The 22,719-nt window shown below is 39.3% G+C and overlaps 1 protein-coding gene across 1 annotated transcript in view; it reads right to left on the bottom strand.

The window, feature by feature from the left end:
- Positions 1 to 22,719, bottom strand: part of LOC138980246 (protein unc-13 homolog B-like) — a 155,747-nt gene that overhangs the window by 48,136 nt on the left and 84,892 nt on the right. The window contains exons 12-22 of the mRNA XM_070353096.1: positions 18,018 to 18,103; positions 17,531 to 17,621; positions 12,784 to 12,867; positions 12,136 to 12,355; positions 8,709 to 8,829; positions 6,255 to 6,364; positions 3,224 to 3,365; positions 2,092 to 2,133; positions 1,532 to 1,659; positions 992 to 1,107; positions 501 to 563 (exon numbers count right to left, since the gene is read on the bottom strand). Coding sequence (XP_070209197.1) covers positions 501 to 563; positions 992 to 1,107; positions 1,532 to 1,659; positions 2,092 to 2,133; positions 3,224 to 3,365; positions 6,255 to 6,364; positions 8,709 to 8,829; positions 12,136 to 12,355; positions 12,784 to 12,867; positions 17,531 to 17,621; positions 18,018 to 18,103 — 1,203 coding nt within the window. The remainder of the gene's footprint in view (positions 1 to 500; positions 564 to 991; positions 1,108 to 1,531; positions 1,660 to 2,091; positions 2,134 to 3,223; positions 3,366 to 6,254; positions 6,365 to 8,708; positions 8,830 to 12,135; positions 12,356 to 12,783; positions 12,868 to 17,530; positions 17,622 to 18,017; positions 18,104 to 22,719) is intronic.

A 22,719-nucleotide genomic window follows, 5' to 3' on the forward strand; every position in this document is an offset into this window, starting at 1 on the left:
AGCATGCTTCCCCCGAAAGCGGCATATGGCTGCCTGAATGGCGGGGTCAAAATGGTCTTACACATTAAAACCCACTTGTGCAAAAACATGAGTGAACGTGGGAGCTTCAGCCCATGAACTAAGACGAAGAAGATATTGGCAAGTCAGTTATTAAATTATTTCATCCACCCTTCCATTCATCAAATCATCTAAACATTTAAACAATGGAAGACACTGGTAACGGATCATGAAGACGTCATCAAATTGGTTGCACGCAAACATGACATCTGGAACGTTTTCAAACTTAATTAAGAACATTGTCAAAAATATCAATCTATCAGATTTCTACACACACACACACCACTACACACACATCCAAGCGGACACGTACACAAACAGACAGACAGACAGTCAAACAGACACACACCGTCTTTCCCTACCCTAACACACACACACATTATCTTCAATCATTCGGTCACAACTGAATTAACAAGCTTATTATAAACAGACTCAATCCTTACCCCTTTTGCGTTTGGCAACTTGACCTCTCCTCCTGCTTGTTCACAAAGGTAGTGAAACAGGTTCTGAAAACGTGAGCACATCATCTTTAAACAGAGACTCATATTCATGGGCACAAAAATCTCACAATGAGCATTATCTTAATTCTCTGTCATCACTGGCAGCAGAAGACATCACATTTTTGAAGAGAAAAACTTTTTTCAGGGATACTTATTATATTGCGGGGGGCTGGGAGGTCTTATCTCCCACTTTCTCCCACCAACTTCATGCTGAAAGGTGAGCTATATATATACACACGGTAATGTGCCACAGAAAAAAGGATTGCACAAATCAAAGTGTGCCAGTCAATAAGCATCATAATAACTATAACCACTATCCTCGTAGGAACAGTTGAAACACGTACTACAAGACACGGAAACATATGAAAAAGGAACTGAGAAAATGATTGAGGGGCCTGAGTCACTGCACAGTATCAGAATTCCAAATCACTAACCTCATGGAGACATGTGTACTGTACATGATAAGGAGCCACCTTCTCCTCTCCCTTGATCTCCACGGAGATGTGAAGGCGAATAGCACCAGACACGGCCGACTTGTCCGTTCTCTTTTCTGAAGTTAGACAAAGAATACAAGAATATGACAATCAATCTCTCTCACACAAAACCACTGCAAAAACATAGAACTAATGGTTATTTGAATCGCAATTGTTTCCTTTGACTAAGTACGTTCATACCTCTAATAAGAAATAAATAAATAAGTAAACTACAATGACACTTTTTTTAAATCTCCTTCATCAGCATATGAATGGCAACTGAAAGCAGTTACACATAAAATCTGCACTAGCCATGAATAAACATCAACCTAGGCTTGTTTTCAAGCACCCATTCAAAACATTTTGTATGAAAGAATGAATAATCAATACCGATTATTTTTTTTCCTTTTTCAAGAAAAAAACTGCACCAAATCCACCTGAAATGTATCAGTGAGCTAGTTTAGAACAGAAAACAAAGAAGAACACATGTCCAGTACTGACCTAAACTGTACCAGACATCCATTTCACCGCTGAGGGTTCGGACCTCGATGATGGTCTGCCCCAGAAAGTCATCGGACTCCCTGGTCAACTTCTGACGCAGCTTAGACTTGAGGTCATTGTCCTCATCCCTGCAAACCATGAGGGGCATCAGTAAGTCATAACGCAGTAGCATAATGCACAAGTAGAGCCTGATATTAATTGGGGTATGTCGACTTCGCGAGGTATACTTCACGAAGCTCGCTGCACTCAGCTTTGGCATTGAATTTTTGGTAAAAAAAACTTTGCGAAGTCTTCAGAAGGCGATTTCGGGCTCAAGGAAGGCATTTCAGACATAATATTAGATAAGACAAGACTAATAACTTCTTGCAGCATTATCTCCCCCCCCTACCCTCCCCTTTACCCCTGATTATAAAGTATTGAGAAAAAAACCACTTTTTAGCTAAGGAAGAGCCCATCACACATCAGGCATCAAATCGGTCCTTAATAGTGAACATTTGGCTAAATTTATCACTGACACTCCAAATGCACCAAGACCATCCCACTAACATCATTTTACTTACCAAACGCGGACTTTTATCCTGTCAGAAGAGTTGTGGCATTCACTGAAAAAGAATACAGAATACTATTATAAGCACAATCCCATGAAGAGGTTGTGGTAGGGGCATCCCCTTTTCCCTCTTTCTCATATGCAGGAAAAGAGTATGACTAAATAGTGATAAAATTAAGAACTGCTGGGTATACATGAATATCTATTCAGTGTCTAAACTATATATTCAAACCATCAAAGTGTTTATAAGTATATTTCAATGTGTATCATTATTTGATTTGGAATTGTGTACAGATGTATTTATTTATATGTATGTTTTTGTGAGGCGCTTAGAACTATTTTAGGATTTGTGCTTTATAAATATCCTCATTATTATTATAATAATTAATATTTTTACAGTCCCTTATCATCTGCATGCAAACCCCATAACACCATCTAAAAAGAATACATGTGAGATATAGGACTCTTTTAATCCCCGAGTACGCTAGTACAAGGGTCCAGCAGACTTTAATTGTGTGTCTGTGTGTGTGTCTCGACTTAACAGCTTATTGCTGGGAAACTACTGGGCGCAGTTCGTTCAAAAGTTGATACACTAACTTGATAATAGGTCCGATTGATCGTATTAAAACTTCATAATGTTACCTGGGACCTAAATGCGAAATAAACCACAAAAAAACGACTTGGCGGTGGGAGGAATTCGCGGTGCAACAGCCAGTCTGATAGAACGGTGCAAGGTCTCGGCAAACCAAGACTATGCCATACTCGTAGCAAAGCCGCCGAATGGTACCGTAAACCAAGAATAGTGACGTAAGAAAATAGAATGTCGTCTTTTGATTTGGAACGTGACGTGTTTTAGAATGGAGATGTGGTAGTGTGTGTGTGTGTGTGTGTGTGTGTGTGTGTGTGTGTGTGTGTGTGTGTGTGTGTGAGAGAGAGAGAGAGAGAGAGAGAGAGAGAGAGGGAGAGAGAGAAGGAGTGAGGGAGAGAGAGTGTGTGTGTGTGTGTGTGTGTGTGTGTGTGTGAATGTCTGAAGAGTACTCGGGTCCAGCGCGAGCATTTTTTATTGAATTGGGCTTTACATTACACATGTCACAGTATCGTGATGACAAATATCTGCAAGGTTATACAACTAGTAGTGAACTCACAAGTAGAACTTCTCGTTCCACTCTGGGTTGAGGTCCTGTGGGACGGTCTTGGTGCGTTTCTTGACCTTGCCCACCTGCACGGTCACATAGGGGTCACTGGTCCCCGTCTTGTCCTTGCCCGTCAGCCCTTGGGCAGATATCACTGCACCCAGCACAGACAATTATGTCAAGAATGGGAATCAGTTCTATTTGGTCTGTGATCAAACGTATGTGCTGACAAAAATAGGGCATTGCAACAACAACAAAATCATGAGTGGTGTTACGTGAGACATTCCTGGAAGCATGATTTGTGGGATTCATGATTTCCTTTACTTTACACCAGTTAACCGTGCCATTTCATGACATGCTAAAATCACTCAGAACTTTTCCTCATTTACTTTAGGCAACTTTAATGAGCAAACTCAAAAAATAATTTTTAAGCCTCCAAGCTGAAATGCAATACCAAAGTCCGAGCTTCGTCGAAGATTACTTGACCAAAATTTCAACCAATTTGGTTGAAAAATGAGAGCGTGACAGTGCCACCTCAACTTTCACGAAAAGCCGGATATGACGTCATCAAAGACATTTATCAAAAAAATGAAAAAAACGTCTGGAGATACCATACTCAGGATCTCTCATGTCAAGTTTCATGGAGATCGGTCCAGTAGTTTTCTCTGAATCGCTCTACACACACACACACACACCACGACCCTCGTCTCGATTCCCCCCTTTGTAAAGAGCACTGTTTCTTTGGTTATAATTACACCAAATTAAGGGAACGAGACAACATTTATGCAACCAGTAACAACATTCTGCATCAAACAACGATCTGATTGTATCTTGTATACAAGAAGCACACACATACATTTTAGGAACCAAAGGAAAGGGACAGACACAACACACATTCTAAACATGTGTAAATCAAAACTTTCATTTTGTCTCATAAACTTGTAACATTCAATTTGTTCCCAACACTTTTAGGACATCTCAACCTTACTTGATCTTGCTTGTGTATCACTTACAGGGTATTAAACGCTAATACAAACTTCACTGCGGCTTTCATTATTTTTTAATACCATTGCTTTTTCCATTGATTTCTGGAAGTGTACATTTCACTGACCGATAGAACACGGAAGCAATCAATTTGGTTTGAAACAACAATGGGACCCGATCAGGACGAAAATTGGAAAATGACAAACATTGATACTGTGTGCAAATAAAGAAGGCCAGACCTCTAAAGGGAGCTAGCTAGGTGTGCAGCATTGGAAAAGGGTGAAAAAGGACCCAGGACAAGTGTATTCTCCAAGATAGACTTTTCTACGATTTTCCATAGATCCTTTTTACAGTGATCGAAGGAATAAGTTGCAAAGTATTCACACCTTCCTGGGTGTTTTGGGGATCAGAAACACAGCAAATGTGGATGTGATGGCCAAGTTCTTGCACTAGCTCCCTTTTTCTAGAGCCGGTGTCTCTTATCTGTCTGTCTGTCTCTGCCCTTCCCCATCCATCCCTTTTGAAAAAAAAACAATTGTTTTTATAAATTCAGATATGGAATGTTGTTACCATCTCTTCTCTCTTCATACATTTATAACTAACAAAACAAAACAAAAAATGGCTGATTTGTTTCTGCAGTGTTTGTCCCAGTATATACTAGATGAATTATTTATAAAGTAAATTTTATCAAATACATCTGGGAATACATTTTCTGTACAAGTGAGACGCGCCCGACACCCAGATCTGAAGCACTTTTAGTCATTAAAGTGCATACAATTACCATTTTCATCTCTACTGTGCACTATTCATGTTTTTACTTTGTACTGAATATGTACATCAGTGCCTTTAGAACTCTCACTAATGCAAGCTCATAAATATTCAACAACATTTAGGCGTAATTTCGCCAGTAAAAACAAGAAGACAAAGCATATGCATGGCAATACCAGTACGTGTTGTCTGTATCAGTAATTAGCAGATATTATGCCACCACCATTTAGCACTAATGACATGTGTTTTCATTTCCTATAAAGGACCCTGGCAATTAAGCTGTTACACAACACCACAACATACAGTTATGACATATAGGACATTTAGCGATTTTGCCTGCACTAGTTTACCAGGGCGTTGTAATTTTCTCGTAATTTTCCACGTTTTATTTGCGACAACAATAATTGCAAAGGTGGTGTCTGATTAAAGGTTATACTCATATATTTCTCCAAGACATGTAAGAATGCAAAATATTATGTCAAGATTTTCTGCTGTCTCTAAGCTCTGATATGATCCTATTTCATGTGAATGCTCACAGTACGTGTTCACCACATGAAAGAATTCACTCACAGTCTATTCTCCTCTATTGCAATTATCCTTTTGAAGTTATGTGCATCCTATGAAGACCCTCCACACACTCACTCACACACACACACAATTATCAAATCCTTCCTAAAGCCTCAAAATAATTGGGCTAATTCACCTTCATGAAGCTGGCTGCACGAAGCTTGGCACTGAATTTTTGGTAATACATGTAACACTACCCGAAGTCAACCTCGGGCTGATTTAAGAACAGCCTTAAGAAAATAACATAATAATTTTAAGTACATGTACGACACACTGGTTGACCTTCTGCGAGAATTGTACTGCTAGCTTTAATGATAAAGTTAGGCTGAAGAAATCATTCTTAAAGGGCCGGTATACTGTCCGTGTTTCCTTTTATCCAAACTTAATGCTAATTAACTTGCAAAGTACGTCATGCGTACACTTTCAGGTTCTAGGCATTAGTGTTTATGCTTTTTTGTGTGAATAAGATTAGACAATGAAAGAGTTTTGAAGAGAGCAAGCGCAAGAACGGGGGACCAGTGTTAAAACTGTCAAGTCTGAGGGCTAATTGATCAAAATAGAGCATCCATGCACATATAATAACTGTTTTCATCTGTTTAGTAGTTAGTTTCTTAGCACCTGCACCAAAATATTTTGCAACAGGAAGCCAGTGTTAAACTTTCAATCCAGGAGACAAGCCGTACTCATTCTGCATGTATGCATATACATATCTATATCTGTGTACCTTGCACACAGATGCGAGCGGACCACTTGGAGGTACCGTCTAAGATAATTTGCTGTGCGGCCTTCATGTGACCCGCATGGGAGGTGGGGTCAACAGCGTTAAACACACGCCTGGAACAAACACACACAAAATGCAATCTGAAAGTACTACACAACAACCAAACAACATGCACACAGGGCAGACCTCATGCAGTTTTCTGAGGGTACAGTGGAACCTCCCCGTTAAGACCACCGAACAACCAGGAAAAATCAGGTCTCTAGGAGAGGGATCGAGTCTTAAAATGGAGGTGGATTTACTGAGGTTATGAACAGGGAATCTGAGGTCTTCAAGGGGGTAGGGTGGTGGGGGTGGTGTTAGAGAGAGATTCCGTTATAAATTGGGAGGGGGGAGAGTCTCCACAGGGGGGTTGCACTGAACCGAGGCCTGGGCTGGACAGCTGAATTAAGCTGTTGCAAACTGAAAAAGATGCACAACACCAAATGCACGCTGCATTACCATAGAACATGCACAGCCATACAACTCAATGAATACACATGCAGCTCCTATAGGTACAGCCTGGTGTTGGCAGGGAGCACAACCAGGTGTGAACGTTCATGGGTGATGACTGTGCTGAAAATAAGAGGACAACACTGGTGGTATAAAAACAGCAAGAACATCACTACCTGATTAAGCATGCTTAAAAAAAAAAAAGGTACTGGTGAGGGTAAAATTGTTATTATTAAAGAAAATAATTGTGACTAATATTTCTGCCAGTTTTTGCAGTTCAACGTTATGAAAAGATGAACGCACTCTGATCTGTTTCTAAGTCAGAACCATTGGGTTTTGTTTTCATTCATGCAAGTTTTGTTTTGTTTTTGTGTGTGCTTTCTTTGATTTAGAACACTTGCGCAGGAAATTGCATGCCGGGAACTTAATTTTCACACCACCGTTCTGCTAATATTAATGTAGCTCACTTCCTCTAAACCAGATATTTTTCATCATTTCCTCACCTTATTTTGCCAGTTCAGCACCAATTTTAATACAATTTTGTTGATATTTGCTTGATAACTCTATGTACACAACAAACTGAAATTCTGCTGCAATTCCGTAACTAATTCTGCTGAAATGCAGAAACTAACAAGACAGGTTCAAGGAGCATATTGTCCGGTTATACTCGGCAACAGTACTGCTATTATCACCAGCCTTTCTAAACCTGATAAGCCTGCATGCATCTATACATGTCTACCAGCATGCAGTGAAAGAAGCTCATCAAACTTCAACAATGACAACCACAACAGCGACACAATAGGACAACAATGCTGCCACAGACAACACAAGCAGGCGGGCAGGACACAGTTGGTGAAAGCCGTGCAGGAGCCTGTTAACGTGGCTCTTGTGACGTCCATCTCACCAGTTATAGCTATTTTTGCTGACCACTTCGACGTTCCATCCAGAACGCTCTGCTTGACCGCTTTCATGTGGCCCGAGTGGCATTTCTTGTCCACACTGAACACTTGTCTGAAAACAGTGGGTGCACCTCAACACATGAGCATTCATTTCTTCAGTATTCAAGGCTAGCAACACCGACAGTGTGTCGCACCAATTACTTACAGATGCAACAGCAGTCTCCTCCAGTGCAATTAGCATTGAGGTTTTTATCACTGTGTTCTGAAATCTGTTTCAAGATAAATGGAGCAGAATTTTGTAAAGCAAAAGGGTACGAGGTGAAGGAGAGTCTACTGACAGAATAGCCTAATGGCATGTCTGAAGGGAGTGAACGAGAAGAAGAAGCATAATGGAATGGACTGATGGACTCAACAATTTCTTTAATATGGTGATGCTTGCAGTATTATTAGCTACATGAATTGGCAAACCTTGAACAGTGACATAATAGAGAATAAGCTGAATAAGAAAAAAGCTTCTTTGAGTCAATCAGACATATGCCACAAATCCGCCCTCCACCCCCCTTTCAAAAAATGCCAAAACCTTGGTGTGTGTGAGTGTGTATGCATGCATGCATGCATGTGATAGAGAAAGAGAGAGAGAGAGAGAGAGAGAGAGAGAGAGAGAGAGAGAGAGAGAGAGAGAGAGAGAGAGAGAGAGAGAGAGAGAGAGAGAGAGAGAGAGAGAGAACTCAAAAACTTTATTACCGAGGGATGATAGCATTAGGTCCATATGGTCCTTTCTTACAGCTAGTCCCTACAGCTAGTCCCTACAGAGAGAGAGAGAGAGAGAGAGAGAGAGAGAGAGAGAGAGAGAGAGAGAGAGAGAGAGAGAGAGAGAGAGAGAGAGAGAGAGAGAGAGAGAGAGAGAGAGAGCCATCGGCTCAACAGTATATTCCTTCATTCGTTACAAATTAAAAACAGAGTAGTCCCGGTCAGGAAATGGAAATCTGAGCTTGTGATGCAAACAATGGGATGAAAGCCCCACCCACCTATCCCCAATGTACCCATCCGTGAAAGAAAAAGCAATTACCTGATGAGCTCAAATATTTCTGGTTTGTTTTTCTCTCGAATCTTCATGCGTTCTCTCATGGCCATGATGATGTTGTGTGCTTTGTCGTCAGCACCATGTTTTGAGCTTTTCTCTGCTGCCCCTGTCAACAGAACAAACACCACTTTGTCAAAACGATGATCACAATGCTCTCTGCCTCTGAAGTTTCTGGTGTGGGGTAAGCAATTAGCTGTGTCTGTGTCTTGCACACATGCATATATAATTATGCGTGCACCCACACACACTGGTTCACACACACACACACACACACACACACACACACACACACATACACACACACACACACACACACATAGAGGTAGAGAGAAGTGAACCCCCATCACAATGCAGAACATATTAAAACCTTATTACAAACAATTTAAATTTGCAGCACTGTTTGTTGTTTCGTAATACCCTTTTCCTTCCCCATCAAGAATGATCCCAGGCAAAATTACTGATTTGGAGCCACAACAAAAATAAACAAAAAAACTTACCTCTGTTCCAAACACATATACTGACAAAAAAAAACAAAAAACACTTTGCCGTAGCCTGCTGTATATTTTGTGAACTAAAAGTCAGCAGGAATTGCTGACACACAATTCAATTCTTCTCGTCTTGTCACTCCCCACTTTCTCAGAAAAATCTTGATTTCAAACAAGACTTAAAGTCTTAAATGGAAAATAAGAAGTGTTTTATAAACCTATTTTAACTTTGATATGTATATGGAATGCAAACGTTTTTGTTCTGTAAAGTGGGCTGAACTCAACACAGAACAAGAAAAGCAAATGCACATGCGACTACCTTTATCTTTTGTATCAATTTTTTTATGACTCGAGAATTATCTTGCGCTCTAGCTCCACAAACATTTAAGAAAAGGATACATTTCTACTTATTGACCTGAACTTGACTCCCTTATGACCTTGAAATTTGAATGAGATCAACCAGAATTGGGTCATGTCTACAGATCATCAAACCCTGGAAGCATGTGCATTTTCAAAGATCTAGCTTCAAAAACTTTATCCGACTGTGACCTTGAAATTTGATGATGGTCACTCAGACTTGGGTCATGTCTGAAGGTCTTCAAACCAAGAGAGTATGTGAAATTTGAAAGCTCTAGCTTCAAAAATTTTTAAAAAAAAGAAAGATTTTTCCATGTTGAACCCCAAAATGACCCCACTGTGACCTGCGGCCCTCGAGATTTGACGAAAGTCAACCAAACCTGTGTCGCTGGTGAGTGAAAAAACAGAGTGCACATGGGAGTTGCAGACCACGAAAGAGGAAGAAGAAGAAGAAGAAGAAGAAGAAGAAGAAGAAGAAGAAGAAGAAGAAGAAGAAGAAGAAGAAGAAGAATTAGAAGACGACAGGGCTATACTATTTAGGATACATTCCCACACAAAAGACAGAATTTATGGTTATGGCATTCAGAAGTTTGAACGTCAGTACAGAAAGTTTTCAATGAGCTTAGCAACAGGAATTGATATGTGGCAGACCTGTAATCCACTTGAGGACTGGTGGTATTGAATTATTCATAGTTAGAAGTCTATTCATCATTTCATTTTCATTTTCATTTTCATTACTTTATTGTCCCATCGCTGGGAAATTCGGGTCGCTTCCTCCCAGTGGAAAGCTAGCAGCAACGGAGTCGCGCTACCCAGGTGTCTGCGTGTTTAGGTGTATTCAGCCACCTGCACTTATGGCAGAATGACCAAGGTCTTTTACGTGCCATTGTGATGACACGGGGGTGGGACATGGCTTCCGTCTCTGGGTCTGCACATAAAGTTGACCCGTGTCCGTCCCGGCCCGAATTCGATCCTGCGACCTTCCGATCACAAGTCCAGTGCTCTACCAACTGAGCTACCGGGCCCCCATCAACTGCTTAATTTCCTAATGATTTACAGAGACAGACCACACAAAGTTTCTTACAGTAAAACTTTTAGTGAAGAGAACGGGTTATTAGAAATGGAAAGAAGAGGAAAGAAACATTCAGATTCTTCCTGCAACAGCGACCTTGCTAATACCAAACCAGATTTAGTATATGATACAGAATTATACCCACTTCGACGTAAAAACTTCTTTTCATTCAAACGCCCTGAAAAGTTTTAAAACGAGGAAAATGACTGTATACAAACCTTTAATTTCTTACAGAAAACATACGGTAGGGGTAGAGGATGGCGACAACTAAAAATGTGAAACTGCCCCAGTAGCTTTCAAAATGAAAGCAGAGAGCGCTCCAACAAAATAACATACCCTACTTAACAGTCACAATGTTCTGGCTATAAAAACAAATGTTCAGTCAGAAGAGCTCCTGCATGCCAAAACTATCAGACAGTTGACCGGTAATGGTCAGAACAATGCGTCAGATAAAAAAACTTATGAGTCAATGACCACTGACAGAGCAACACAACTATAATACTCTTTCAGGAGTCATGTCATGTGCATTTGGGCACCCTGTTACACAGTAATGCCATGTAACAACTTACTCTGTCAAAAGTCATGTCATGTGCATTTGGGCACCCTGTGACAGAGTACCGTATTTGACGGACTACAAGCTGCGACTTTATAAAAAAAAAAAAATCGCATTGCGGCTTATAAAAAGATGCGGCTAAAACGTTACCTAAACTTGAATAGCATTCACCTTAATGGAAGTCGCCGCGGATTTTCATTTCGCTCGATTAGCTATTACCGGTACTTTATTAGCTCTCTACTCAAGACTCAGCACTTTTCTCTTTCTTTCGCGAATCTTCGTTTGACAACAAGTCGTTGTGACAAGATAGCGTACAAAGAAACACCGGATGTATCAGGATCTCGCGCGCGCGCGAGATTTCGTTTTTTTGTGTCTCGCGATAGTTGGAGAAGCGAGAGCCGCCATGTTGTGTTTTCGTCTGCTCGAAATGTGCGCAAAAGTCATAAATCATCCCAAAAAAGCTTATTCCGGGCGGGACTACATGTGTGTGTTGGTTACAAATTGTGTGTGTGTGATATTTTTCTTCAAACTTTTTCACTTTTCTTCTTTGTTTCACTTGTTTATTCTCGGAGCCAATTTCGCCAAATACCGTACTTTGACATGATCTGATTATATTTTTTTCAATGGCGGCTAATATAGTGACGCGGCCTATACGTGGCTCGTCCCAAATTTTTTTTTTAAAAGTCGGGGGTGCGGCTTATAAAACGGTGCGTCTTGTAATCCGTCAAATACGGTAAGTTGTTACGTGGCATTACTGTGTAATGTCACGTAACAACTTACTCTGTCAGGAGTCAGGTCATGTGCATTTAGGCTGCCCCTGTAAAATAGTAATGCCATGTAACAACTTACTCTTTCAGCAGATAAGATGCGCTGAAGAAAATGTTTCCATTTTCACGTATTCATTTTTAATGGAAAATAAAGTGTTTTTATTTTGTTATGACTTACTCTGTAAGCAGTCAGCATTGAGCAAGTCCTTGCACTTTTCGTGGCACTTGACCCCACACTCTGTACATCGCACGCCTTGCCTGGCCAGCCCCCACAGCAAACCCTCACACTCGAAGCAGTAGGTTGGCGAGCTTGCTGACCACACCACAAAGTTGTGTGGCGTTGTGCTGGAGATTGGGTAGATGAGGGCCTGCAGTGTCTTCTTGTACACATGCATTTTCTGTGTCCGGGGGCAGAGAAGAAGAGAGAAGTTCTTTAGAGATTGTGTGGGTTAAGCAGATTGGGTATGGTCTGTCTAGTCATGTCTACTGAGAGCTTTAAGAGCCCATGGAAAAGAGATCTTGAAACGAAATAAAATAAAATGAAATAAAACAAAGCGCAGCACACGCGCACACACACACACACACACACTCTCTCTCTCTCTGTGTCTCTTACACACATCCACAACACACACACACACACACAAATATAGCCTTTCAGAACAGAAAATCAGCAAACACGAGGTCTTTAAAAAGAGGGAGTCTGAGTATCTCATAATCATTATACACATTTTCTGTTGAAAGAGAAAGAGAGGGGGTAAAATGTAGGATCAAAAGTTTCTAAACTATTCTAATCTACATAAACTTGAGAAAGATTTCCTCAACACACCATCATTACCAGTTCTTCATCGTTCAGCGACTGTCTGGCCACCATAGCAGAGGGAACACCCGCATTCCTCTTGGCGGCCATACTCTGCAGGAAGAAAAACACACAGTATAAAATTCACACTTCCCCGGCTTACACAGCAGGATATGTAACCAAGTGAGAGAAAAAATTAGTTTTGTTGTTGAATGTTTTGTTTGTTGTTTTGGGTAGCTTTCGGCTTCAAGAACACAATGTCAAATCAACTTACTCTGATAAGAAAAATGAAAAGAAAGAAAGAAAGAAAAAAAGATAGAAAGAATGAATGAGTTACCAGTAGCTGGTGTACAGATGCATTGTTTCTGAAGACAGAACGTACCACACTGAAGTGGGGCTACACTAACACATCGGTATCTTTTATCTTATACATGTATTAATATTTGTTTAAACAACTCTGCTTCTAAATGACGACGTTATGTCAAAAGTTTACAAAGAGGATAGCACCTCCTCAAAGATTTGAAAACTACCGCTTTTTTTCTTTCTCAATATCAGCTGTCAGAAATGTTCATTGCAACTGTTGACTTGATATAGCTCTATGCTGATGAAGTTTGAAACAACAAGGAAGGTAAATATTTGTGCAGGACATTGACATGATCTTTGATCCACAGACTGCGACCAATCCACAACTGATAAACAACAATACCTCCTGGGGAGAACAATCAGGTGTTATACTGTTCATCCTAAATATGGAACGATAGTAATTCACCTCTCGGTGTTTGTCAGGTATTCTTGCACAAAAAAAATGTACATGTACATGTATAATCTTACTGAACAGAATGTGGTAAACATAAAATGATTTCAATACTTTTTGAAGGAGGAAAATCTCCTTTTCAATTAGGTGCATGTTAATTTTGTCTGCCCTATTGAAAGAATATTTTCTGCAAAATCTAAAGTGTATTACACTGTACAATCAGAACTCGATGTTGAAAATAATATCACCATCTATTTTCTTACTTCCTAGATTTGTTTTTTTCTTCAAAATAACCTGAGTATGCAACCTTTGACAGATTTGTCTTTGCATTTACTTCCTAGTTTCTGTTTAAAATTGTCATGAATATATGTTATACAAGCATCAAGAAAAAACTGTTTTCTTCCTAATCAGACTGCAGTGAATAAACCAACACTCAGCTAGAATTTCTCAGGTTGATATTGCAAGACAATATTGTATAAATAATAATCTCCTTGGGTTTGTATCAACATCTGCAGGGGAGCAAAACTAACCAGGGAACATTTTGTTCTCCTGTCATCTTTTGAGGAAGCAAACAACATGAAGCAATGAAGAACAAAGCTAAGTTTCCTCTGTGAGACAATATCTGCTTGTTGTTTGTTGTTGTTCCTTCTCACATAGGTCAAGGCACTTGCGAATGCTTTTGCATTGTATGTTATTTAAGGCACAGTCCTTCTATCATGTTGTTAATTGTTTTTATTCCTCTAATATTGAGACGTGTGCTACTATGCTAAACATGATGTTAGAGAAATAAAAGAATTGCTGAAAAACACAGGCACAGGAATAAATTACCAAAAGCACCCCCCCCCCCCCCCAGAAACATAATACCAAGGAGTGCAAGATAAAAATGCAGTTCTGATTTAAATGAACTGTCATATACTGAGCTGGTCCAACATATCAACCGATTTCAAACTTTCCAACCAAAGAGATAGAAATGAAGGACCATAGAGGGCATTGCATGAGATACAAAGACAAATTCTACTTATCAAATCACAACAATGGAACAAGTTGGTGTCTAATTCAGACAACAAGTAAACTGACATGAGAAAAAGAAAAAGTGAAAAAGTGAAAATGCTATCTGTTTTTATATGATAAAAACAAACACTTATAGTTGATCATCCAGATGAAAAATCTGACCTCTCCTTAATTAAGAAAAAGAGAAAAACAAAACTTTGTAACATAAAACAAGTAGAGCTTGTTTTGACATACTTTTGATTAAAAAAAAAAGAAAAAGAAGAGAAACATGTGGATTAAAAAAAACAATACTAGGGCAACATTCTGAGATGTAACATAAGTACATTTTGTAAACCAAATCTACAAAAGACGTCACTAAGCTATGTAAACTGAAACAGCTGACAAAAAAAAATGACAAAAAAAGACCCAAAAAAAAGACAAGAAGTTAGTATCATTATGTGGAAAATGTTAAAAGTCACAGACTATTGCCCGGCACATTAGACCTGAATAAACGAAAAGTGATTTCAAAAGTGAGAGACGAATGATGAAGCTTTATTATAACAAAGAAAAGGGCAAGGGTTTTTAATGATCAGATGTCCCCAAATCCCTTTTCTCTCCTTTAGAAAGGCACATTTTAACCTTGCGAAATATCCAACTTTAGGTTAAGTTCACAAGTTTAATAATAGTGGAACCTCCCTTTCCTTTTAAGCCCTAAAAGAATGTGAGAAAATCACGTCTTAAAAAGAGGGAGTCTTGAAATGGAGGTAAATTTATAAACAGCATACCTGAAAAATAAAGGTCTTAAAAAAAAAGATGGGAAATCTTAAAAGGGGGTTCCACTGTACAGTGCTCCACCTGTCTTGACTTCGGGGCACTTAATCTACAGATAATTATGTCTGGCTGCAGCTTTAAGCCACTGAGTACATCATAATTTACAGCAAGTATAACCATGGTTTGCTGCATTAAGAAGTCTCTCCATCAAATTTCTCCTGTGGATATTTAACATTTTGATGTCAGTATTTTCAGAAAATTCTGGGATATGTGTTCAAAGAAGTGCATTGACAGATAAAACGACCCAATCTAAAATACAAAAATTCATGTGAAATTTCAGTCCACTACATAAAACTTATTTACCTACCAATTTTGTGATGATACCGAGACTTTGGTATTGAATTCCTGTGCCTTTGACTTTGAGACGGGGCCAGAAAATCAATACAAAAGGAAACTATTTCAAAGCTCTAAGGATATCAATGAAAATGGTGAAATTGTTTCACTGTTATAACACTGAGGTGAAGTGGTTAACATCTTTAAACAGTCTAAGTTTTGTGCTGTCAACATTGTTCATGCAATGGGTGAACACAGACTTACGTACAAGATTACACAAATTTGAACAAAGTCAAAAGTCTTTTTTTCCTGCACTATTGAAAATAGTTCACAACAGACTGTGATGAAAAGCTATTCATCGAAAAGAATCAATAAAGTTGTTAACGGACGTGCGGGTGAGCAGGTATGGCTGAAAAGCTACTGTGAGTTATTTAGCGTAAAAAGTTTGTTCAAAATAATCAATTACACTACATTAAAAGAATAAAATCATGGGATAATAAAGCTGATTTGAAATAAACACATGAAGGTTTCTCTAGCTCAATCCCTTTTTCTACTTATTTTAAGCAATACATGATATATTTTTTATCAAATATCATTCAGCAAATGTCAGCAGACATCTTAAAAAACCCATGAAAGTTGCATCATTCAACAATGTCAGCAGACATCTTCAAAACCCCATGAATTTTTTTTTCTCTTTCTACTGAAAGTGAGTATCAACAGGGCTGGTCTTCTGTTGCAGTTGTTTTTTGTGACAAATTCTATTGCAAAGGCCACAAAAACTGATCCTAATTTGTCAAACATCACTGACTTTCCACCACTGCCTCTGTGTTGCTTTTATCTAAAATAAACTGCAAGCTTTTCAGCCACACTCGAAAACTAGAGCTGCAATATTTTGTGTAATTAACAGGACCAAATCAAAACAATCACACACACTGAACACACAGACACTCTAAAAAGAACTACAAAAATGCATATTATAAACACACTAAAACTGCCACAAGACAGAGGTAAAATATTACAAGAATTTGAAAATGTAGGGGGGAAAAGTATACATGTACCATGTAAACATTAAAAATGCAACAAGACAAAGGTGAATTATCATAGTTTATACCTTCATAACCTGTTTTCATTTGAGAAGAGAAAAGGAGAAATATGTCAATAAGTCCTTATCTATATGACATATATAGAATCAATGACAGGAAAACTATTGACGAAGATAACAAAAAGAAGTTTTTGTGAAGAAGGAAAATGAGATCTGCAAATATAAATTAAACTGCATAAGGTCGACTGGTAAATTGGGAGAATAAAGAGTGCAATGAGTAACGTTTTTGTTCAATCAGGAGTGGTTTGAGTTTATTTAATTTTTTTAAACTTTTTCTTTTCATAGGTTGGGGGCTATACTGTTACGTTTGACACTAATTCAAACAGCATGCTTTAAACATCAATAAATATTCAAATTTCTAGATTTAAAAAAAAAGCTAGTAAGGGGGACAGATGCTGTTCTGGAACAGCCACCGGCCTGCCTTGATATTTCAATTGGTGTAAACATGAAATGCAAATTCTACTTCCTACTTTTTCATCCTTTCAAACCTTTCAAAGTTCACATCAAAGCAAACCATTACTGAAATATCATCAAATCCGTTAATACACTTTTCCCCTCAACCTACCCACATCCGCCCCCAAATCTTTACAACAGTGCTGGTGGTAATTTTACAGTGACATCCCAAGGGCACAACATTTTAAAAGACGACAAAGCTAACATCAGAATTTGCATGGTTGTTGGCCTCGAACACGGCATTTGTAACGGCCTTGCAGCAAGCAACATTCCACATATAACTGCATGGTATGTCACCTACTGAGCTGCAGAATATGACAGTACATCATGAACTTGATAGCTTTTAAAAAGAGAAATGCATGGAGTCTACTCACTAGGTCACTGACGAGGGGTATACTCTTTCTCCGGGGTTTAATCTCCGGCATACTGTCAATGCTGGTGTAGAAGGGGTTGTGCTCTGGAGGCCTGGAAAAAAATGGTGTTATTTTGTGACACATGCATGTGCTTCTGTCTTGTGTGAAGTGACCTTTGTTATTGCTTAATTTAGCTTCGAAAAAATCTCTCTTGTTTTACTTATAAGCAGCTTCAATGTACTTATTACAAGTTGATTTGGTTTCAAATCATGTGCAATTCTTTTAAACTGTTTTTGGTTTAGATCTAATTCTGTCTGAGAAAAAAAAACCTGCATAAAAATACTGAGAATATTACTATGAACCCTTTTGACCAATAATTAATTAAACACTGAAAGTAAACTCTAAAATCACTGTAGCTGTATCAACTAACACTGACTAAATAAACTGTCACACACACACACCCACACACACGCCAGCACGCACACACACACACACACACTTATCTCACCCTCCATTTGCATGAGACCAGGCTTTGTAGTGCCCATAGCCATCTGAATAATCATGGTCTTCGCCATGGCCCATCAACGACCCGGTCTGAAACAACCAACAGTAAAACAGTGGTGAAAGATTTGTGTGAAATCAGATATTAAGACTAAGATGACTCGCCATCTTCCATAGAGCAAGTCGCCGCAGAATGAGCTGTTGAAAACTCTGCAAATAACGTATCCACAAAGACGTGTCTTTGGGGTAAAATCAAACATAGCAGATAACGCTGTGGCATAGTTCACCAGATTGCAACTTCAAATCCTCATCTGGAACAAATCTGCACATGCACATATTCATATATATGGACACATTAACCAGGAACAATAATAACACGTCCTCCTCGGTAGCGGCAAGAAAGCATCCCAAACTATGCAAATCATAAAAATGAATCTATGTGTTTATTATAATTAGAAGCCTTGATGATCAAAAGCAACAAGCATGATGTCATGAGCTAATAAAACATAAAAAGACATGCAGAAATACTCTGTACAGGGTCCCCACTGGTTTTTAGAAACAAAATTCCATGACTTTTCCATGACTTTCCATGAGCCTCAATAACATTTTCCATGACTAGATCCACAGGTCGCCATTTCCGAACACGCAAACTTTTTACGTCTTGTCACTGCCAGTTTTGACACTGGCGGCTTGCTTTGCACTGAATTTGAGTCAGTTTCTACGCAGTGTCTCTTCGACAAGCAAGTCAAGCATTTGCTACGCAGTCAGATTATCGGTAATGTTTGCTGGTTCTTTCTTTCTTTATTTGGTGTTTAACGTCGTTTTCAACCATTCAAGGTTATATCGCGACGGGGGAAGGGGGGAGATGGGATAGGGGAAAGGGGGGAGATGGGATAGAGCCACTTGTCAATTGTTTCTTGTTCACAAAAGCACTAATCAAAAAAATTGCTCCAGGGGCTTGCAACGTAGTACAATATATGACCTTACTGGGAGAATGCAAGTTTCCAGTACAAAGGACGTAACATTTCTTACATACTGCTTGACTAAAATCTTTACAAACATTGACTATATTCTATACAAGAAACACTTAACAAGGGTAAAATGAGAAACAGAACCTGTTAGTCGCCTCTTACGACATGCTGGTTAGCATCGGGTAAATTCTTTCTCGTCCCAACCAATATGGGACTCCCCCTAACCCGCGGGGGGTAATGTTTGCTGGTCCTGTCATTTCACTAAACTGGACCAGTCACTGTTTGTATCCATCTGCAGTTTCGTAAATTCCGTTTTGTAACCGTCACTGTGACTTGACGAACTGTCATTTTTTTCACCGCGATACACAGTTCATTGCGAAGATCTTCCTCGGTAATTCGTTCCAATTCCACATACTTTTTGTTGTCAAGAAACAACTCCACAGAAAGTTTCAAACTCATCATCCTCCATCTTGCTTGTCGAAGCGCTAAAGTACTTTATCGATGCAAAAACAAAAGCAGAAAACTTCGACGAAACCGACTCAAATGCAGCGCAGACGACACGACGAGATAACGGAAGGAAGTGAGCCTCGCTTTGGCTCAAGTGCCGTTAAAAATACCGTTATTCTCGTATGCAAATACGAACGAGAAGTTGGTCATACGAACAAGCCTTGTGCTGGCGACGCAAATCGGGGAATGGCTGGGCAACGAAAATCGCCGCTGGCGTGCTAATGGTTAATTTTTTTTCTTTCTTATTTTTGTTAAATTCCATGACTTTCCATGACTTGAATTGAAATTCCATGACTTTCCAGGCCTGGAAAATTAAAAATCAAATTCCATGACTTTCCAGGTTTTCCATGACCTGTACGAACCCTGTCTGTATATGATTTTATCCAATAGAGCAAAGAAGCAGTTCTGTGTTCTCAATCCCCGGATTATACGTACATGACCATCTCGTAGTCCAAGAACATGGATCAATTTATGCTTTCCAAAATAATTTTCCCATTTACACATTTTCAAACCATTTTCATGTACATGTACATTTTTTTAAATTTTTTTATAATGTGGACGATACACCAGTGTTTCTATACTTACTACTCTTTGTGATATTTTGTCTGGCAAGACATTACGCTTAGACCATAGAAGCTCAGTATAACAAATCTAATTGCCATTACTTGATTAAACATGTCCTCCTAAAAGAATGCAATTTTGAATTCGCATGAATTAAGCATGAAAGTTTGAGGTACAATAAAACCTCTGAATCAATGATGCAAAAATTACATGTAACGGTAATTCACACAATGAAATCATACACGTACCATATGGCATAGCAATTAATTCCACACAGCTGAACTGTAATTAACAATGGTACCAGCTATAATGTTGTAATGAGGTGTACATATTAATCATTCACAGAATAATTGTGTTTGTGTCAGCATCATACAATCTTGTCTGGCAGATTACATCACAGGTGACAATCAAAATGTCACACTAGTGCGACAGCTAGGATATCACTGATGAAAATTGTATAAACTTAATGGCCATTCACATAATAAACCTGACAACAAATAATTGCACCAAATGTGTTTCTCATATGTGGCCATTTCTGCGAAAAGGGACATTCTTGACAAATTTATCGATTTTGAGTTTTGGATTTTATTTGACAGACTGTTATATTTAGAACGTGATGTGAGAATTTCAGACCTTCAAATTTATTTTTCACGGAGTTATGACCCTTTTTTGGAGATACCCCCAAAATGACTTAAAATGGCCTGTCACGATCGGGTGACAGAGACCAAGAAAGCGTCACTCAGTGGAGTGCCTGTTCTGGGTCAATGTATGATAGAAAGCGCCTGTGCGTGATATTGGGCTACAGCAGAGTTTGCTGACAGTGCTCAATGAGCACGGATGTTTCGTAGCGCACGAGTTTCACAGTGCGGGGGTTTCTGCTGTCACAGGGCTGACGGTTTTTCGCTGACAGCGCGCACGGGATTTTCGCGGATTGAGTTTCTCGTGTCTTTTTTCTGCTTGGGAGGCAGAATTGTGTATAGCTGGACTGGTTTGGTGACAAGGTCAGTCACGTGTATTTGGCTAGGTGGTCTGTCAGAGACTCAAAGGACGACACACTTGACACCCAGCGGCAGAAGGGGAAGGTTCTAATACACAGTTTCTAGAGTATGATGGTTTTTCACCGAGTATTATATTCGGCACTCTATACAATACAATACAATACAATACAATACAATAACTTTATTAATCTCTAAAAGAGAAATTACATTGCTGAGCGTTTGTGTCCGTAATAATAACATACATAAAACATTCAAAATAAACATTTGTTCTTTGTCCTGAGGGGAACTTCCACAAGTTATTCCTTTTCTCTGCCACGTATTTTGCTGAGGACAAGTCGTCAACTTTCCTTCGTCGGCGATGGCTTTCGCATAAGGATTCGACAAGGGGTTCTGGACGTTTTTGGTCACTGTTGACGAACAGAGGCTGTTCCAGGGAGGAGGCGGACTTTGCTTCCTTGAGAGAGTTACAATCATAGGCTTTTTGAGGTAATAAATCATTATTTAACGCTGTTGATGAGTCTGTGTTGTGGAATGAAATACTCTCTGTTGTTCTTTCCAGGTTAGCGCATAATTTACTCTCTGTGACGCTAAAATACTAATCTGTATATGGTTTTTGCAGATAGGGAGAGAAGGACGGAAAATGGCTGTTTTGTTGTTGTAAAAAGTCCGTTTTGTGCAGGCCCACGTGCTCGATGAGATATTTAAAGATGACATGTTTTAAGGTGGTGGGTGAGGGGTAGCTGACATGTTTAGTGCACCGATGCTTTCTGTTTGCAGCCTTCGTTCGTTCGCTTCGCTTCGTTACGTGTTCCTGTAACGTCTGCACGGCTGACTTTGGCGGGACCTGTTGAAGCTACGCTAACCAGGAGACCGGCTAACCAGGAGACCGGCTAACCAGCGGACCGGCTAACCAGCTAACCAGCGGACACGCTAACCAGCGAACCGGCTAACCAGCATACCGGCTAAGCAGCAGCAGCAGAGATAAAGCTAAGTGCACCATGTCGTACGCACCCCGTTGACCACCGTTGTCTTTTCGTATCTATGATTTCATTGGAGTAGTGACAACGTGGGGTGTGTGACACCTGCACGAACTAGAGCTTTTCGAACAGAACATTCGCATTTTACTATATTTACACGGGTTCAGCGTGTTCCTATAATTTTCTACATACTACTGGCATTTTGTCAGTGAACACTGGTTTTTTACGTGTTGAGAACGTAAAAGGAACATATTTTGAGTGAAGGCTCGAGGGAGGTGGAGAGTTTATACATAAACAGGCGTCTGAAACTTATACTTTTGTTGACTCTATTTAATTGTATGCCTGCGAGAGTGGATCGTGGTGTGGTTAGTTAATTAGTAGTAATTAACCGGTTCATAATCACCTTAAGTGATATATTGAAACGTGACATGGCCAAACTTTTAAAAACAAACTTTTGCCGGGAAATAGTAAGTTCAATCATCTGCCGTTATTACTTGTATGGTTTTAGGTCAAAATAATGTTTCATTCCAGAGTTATTGCCCTTTTTGTAACGTTACCCTAATTTTTACTTTTTCGTCTTTTTCTATCATTCTCTCCTCCCATGCAGAAGAAAAAACAATCAGCCATATGATTTATTTTCTCGAATATTTCTTCTTCTTTCATACTACCTCTCCCCCCTCCATGTTCTATTCTTT

This window comes from Littorina saxatilis, linkage group LG1 (assembly GCF_037325665.1).
Source record: "Littorina saxatilis isolate snail1 linkage group LG1, US_GU_Lsax_2.0, whole genome shotgun sequence".
NCBI classification, from domain to species: Eukaryota; Metazoa; Mollusca; class Gastropoda; order Littorinimorpha; family Littorinidae; genus Littorina; species Littorina saxatilis.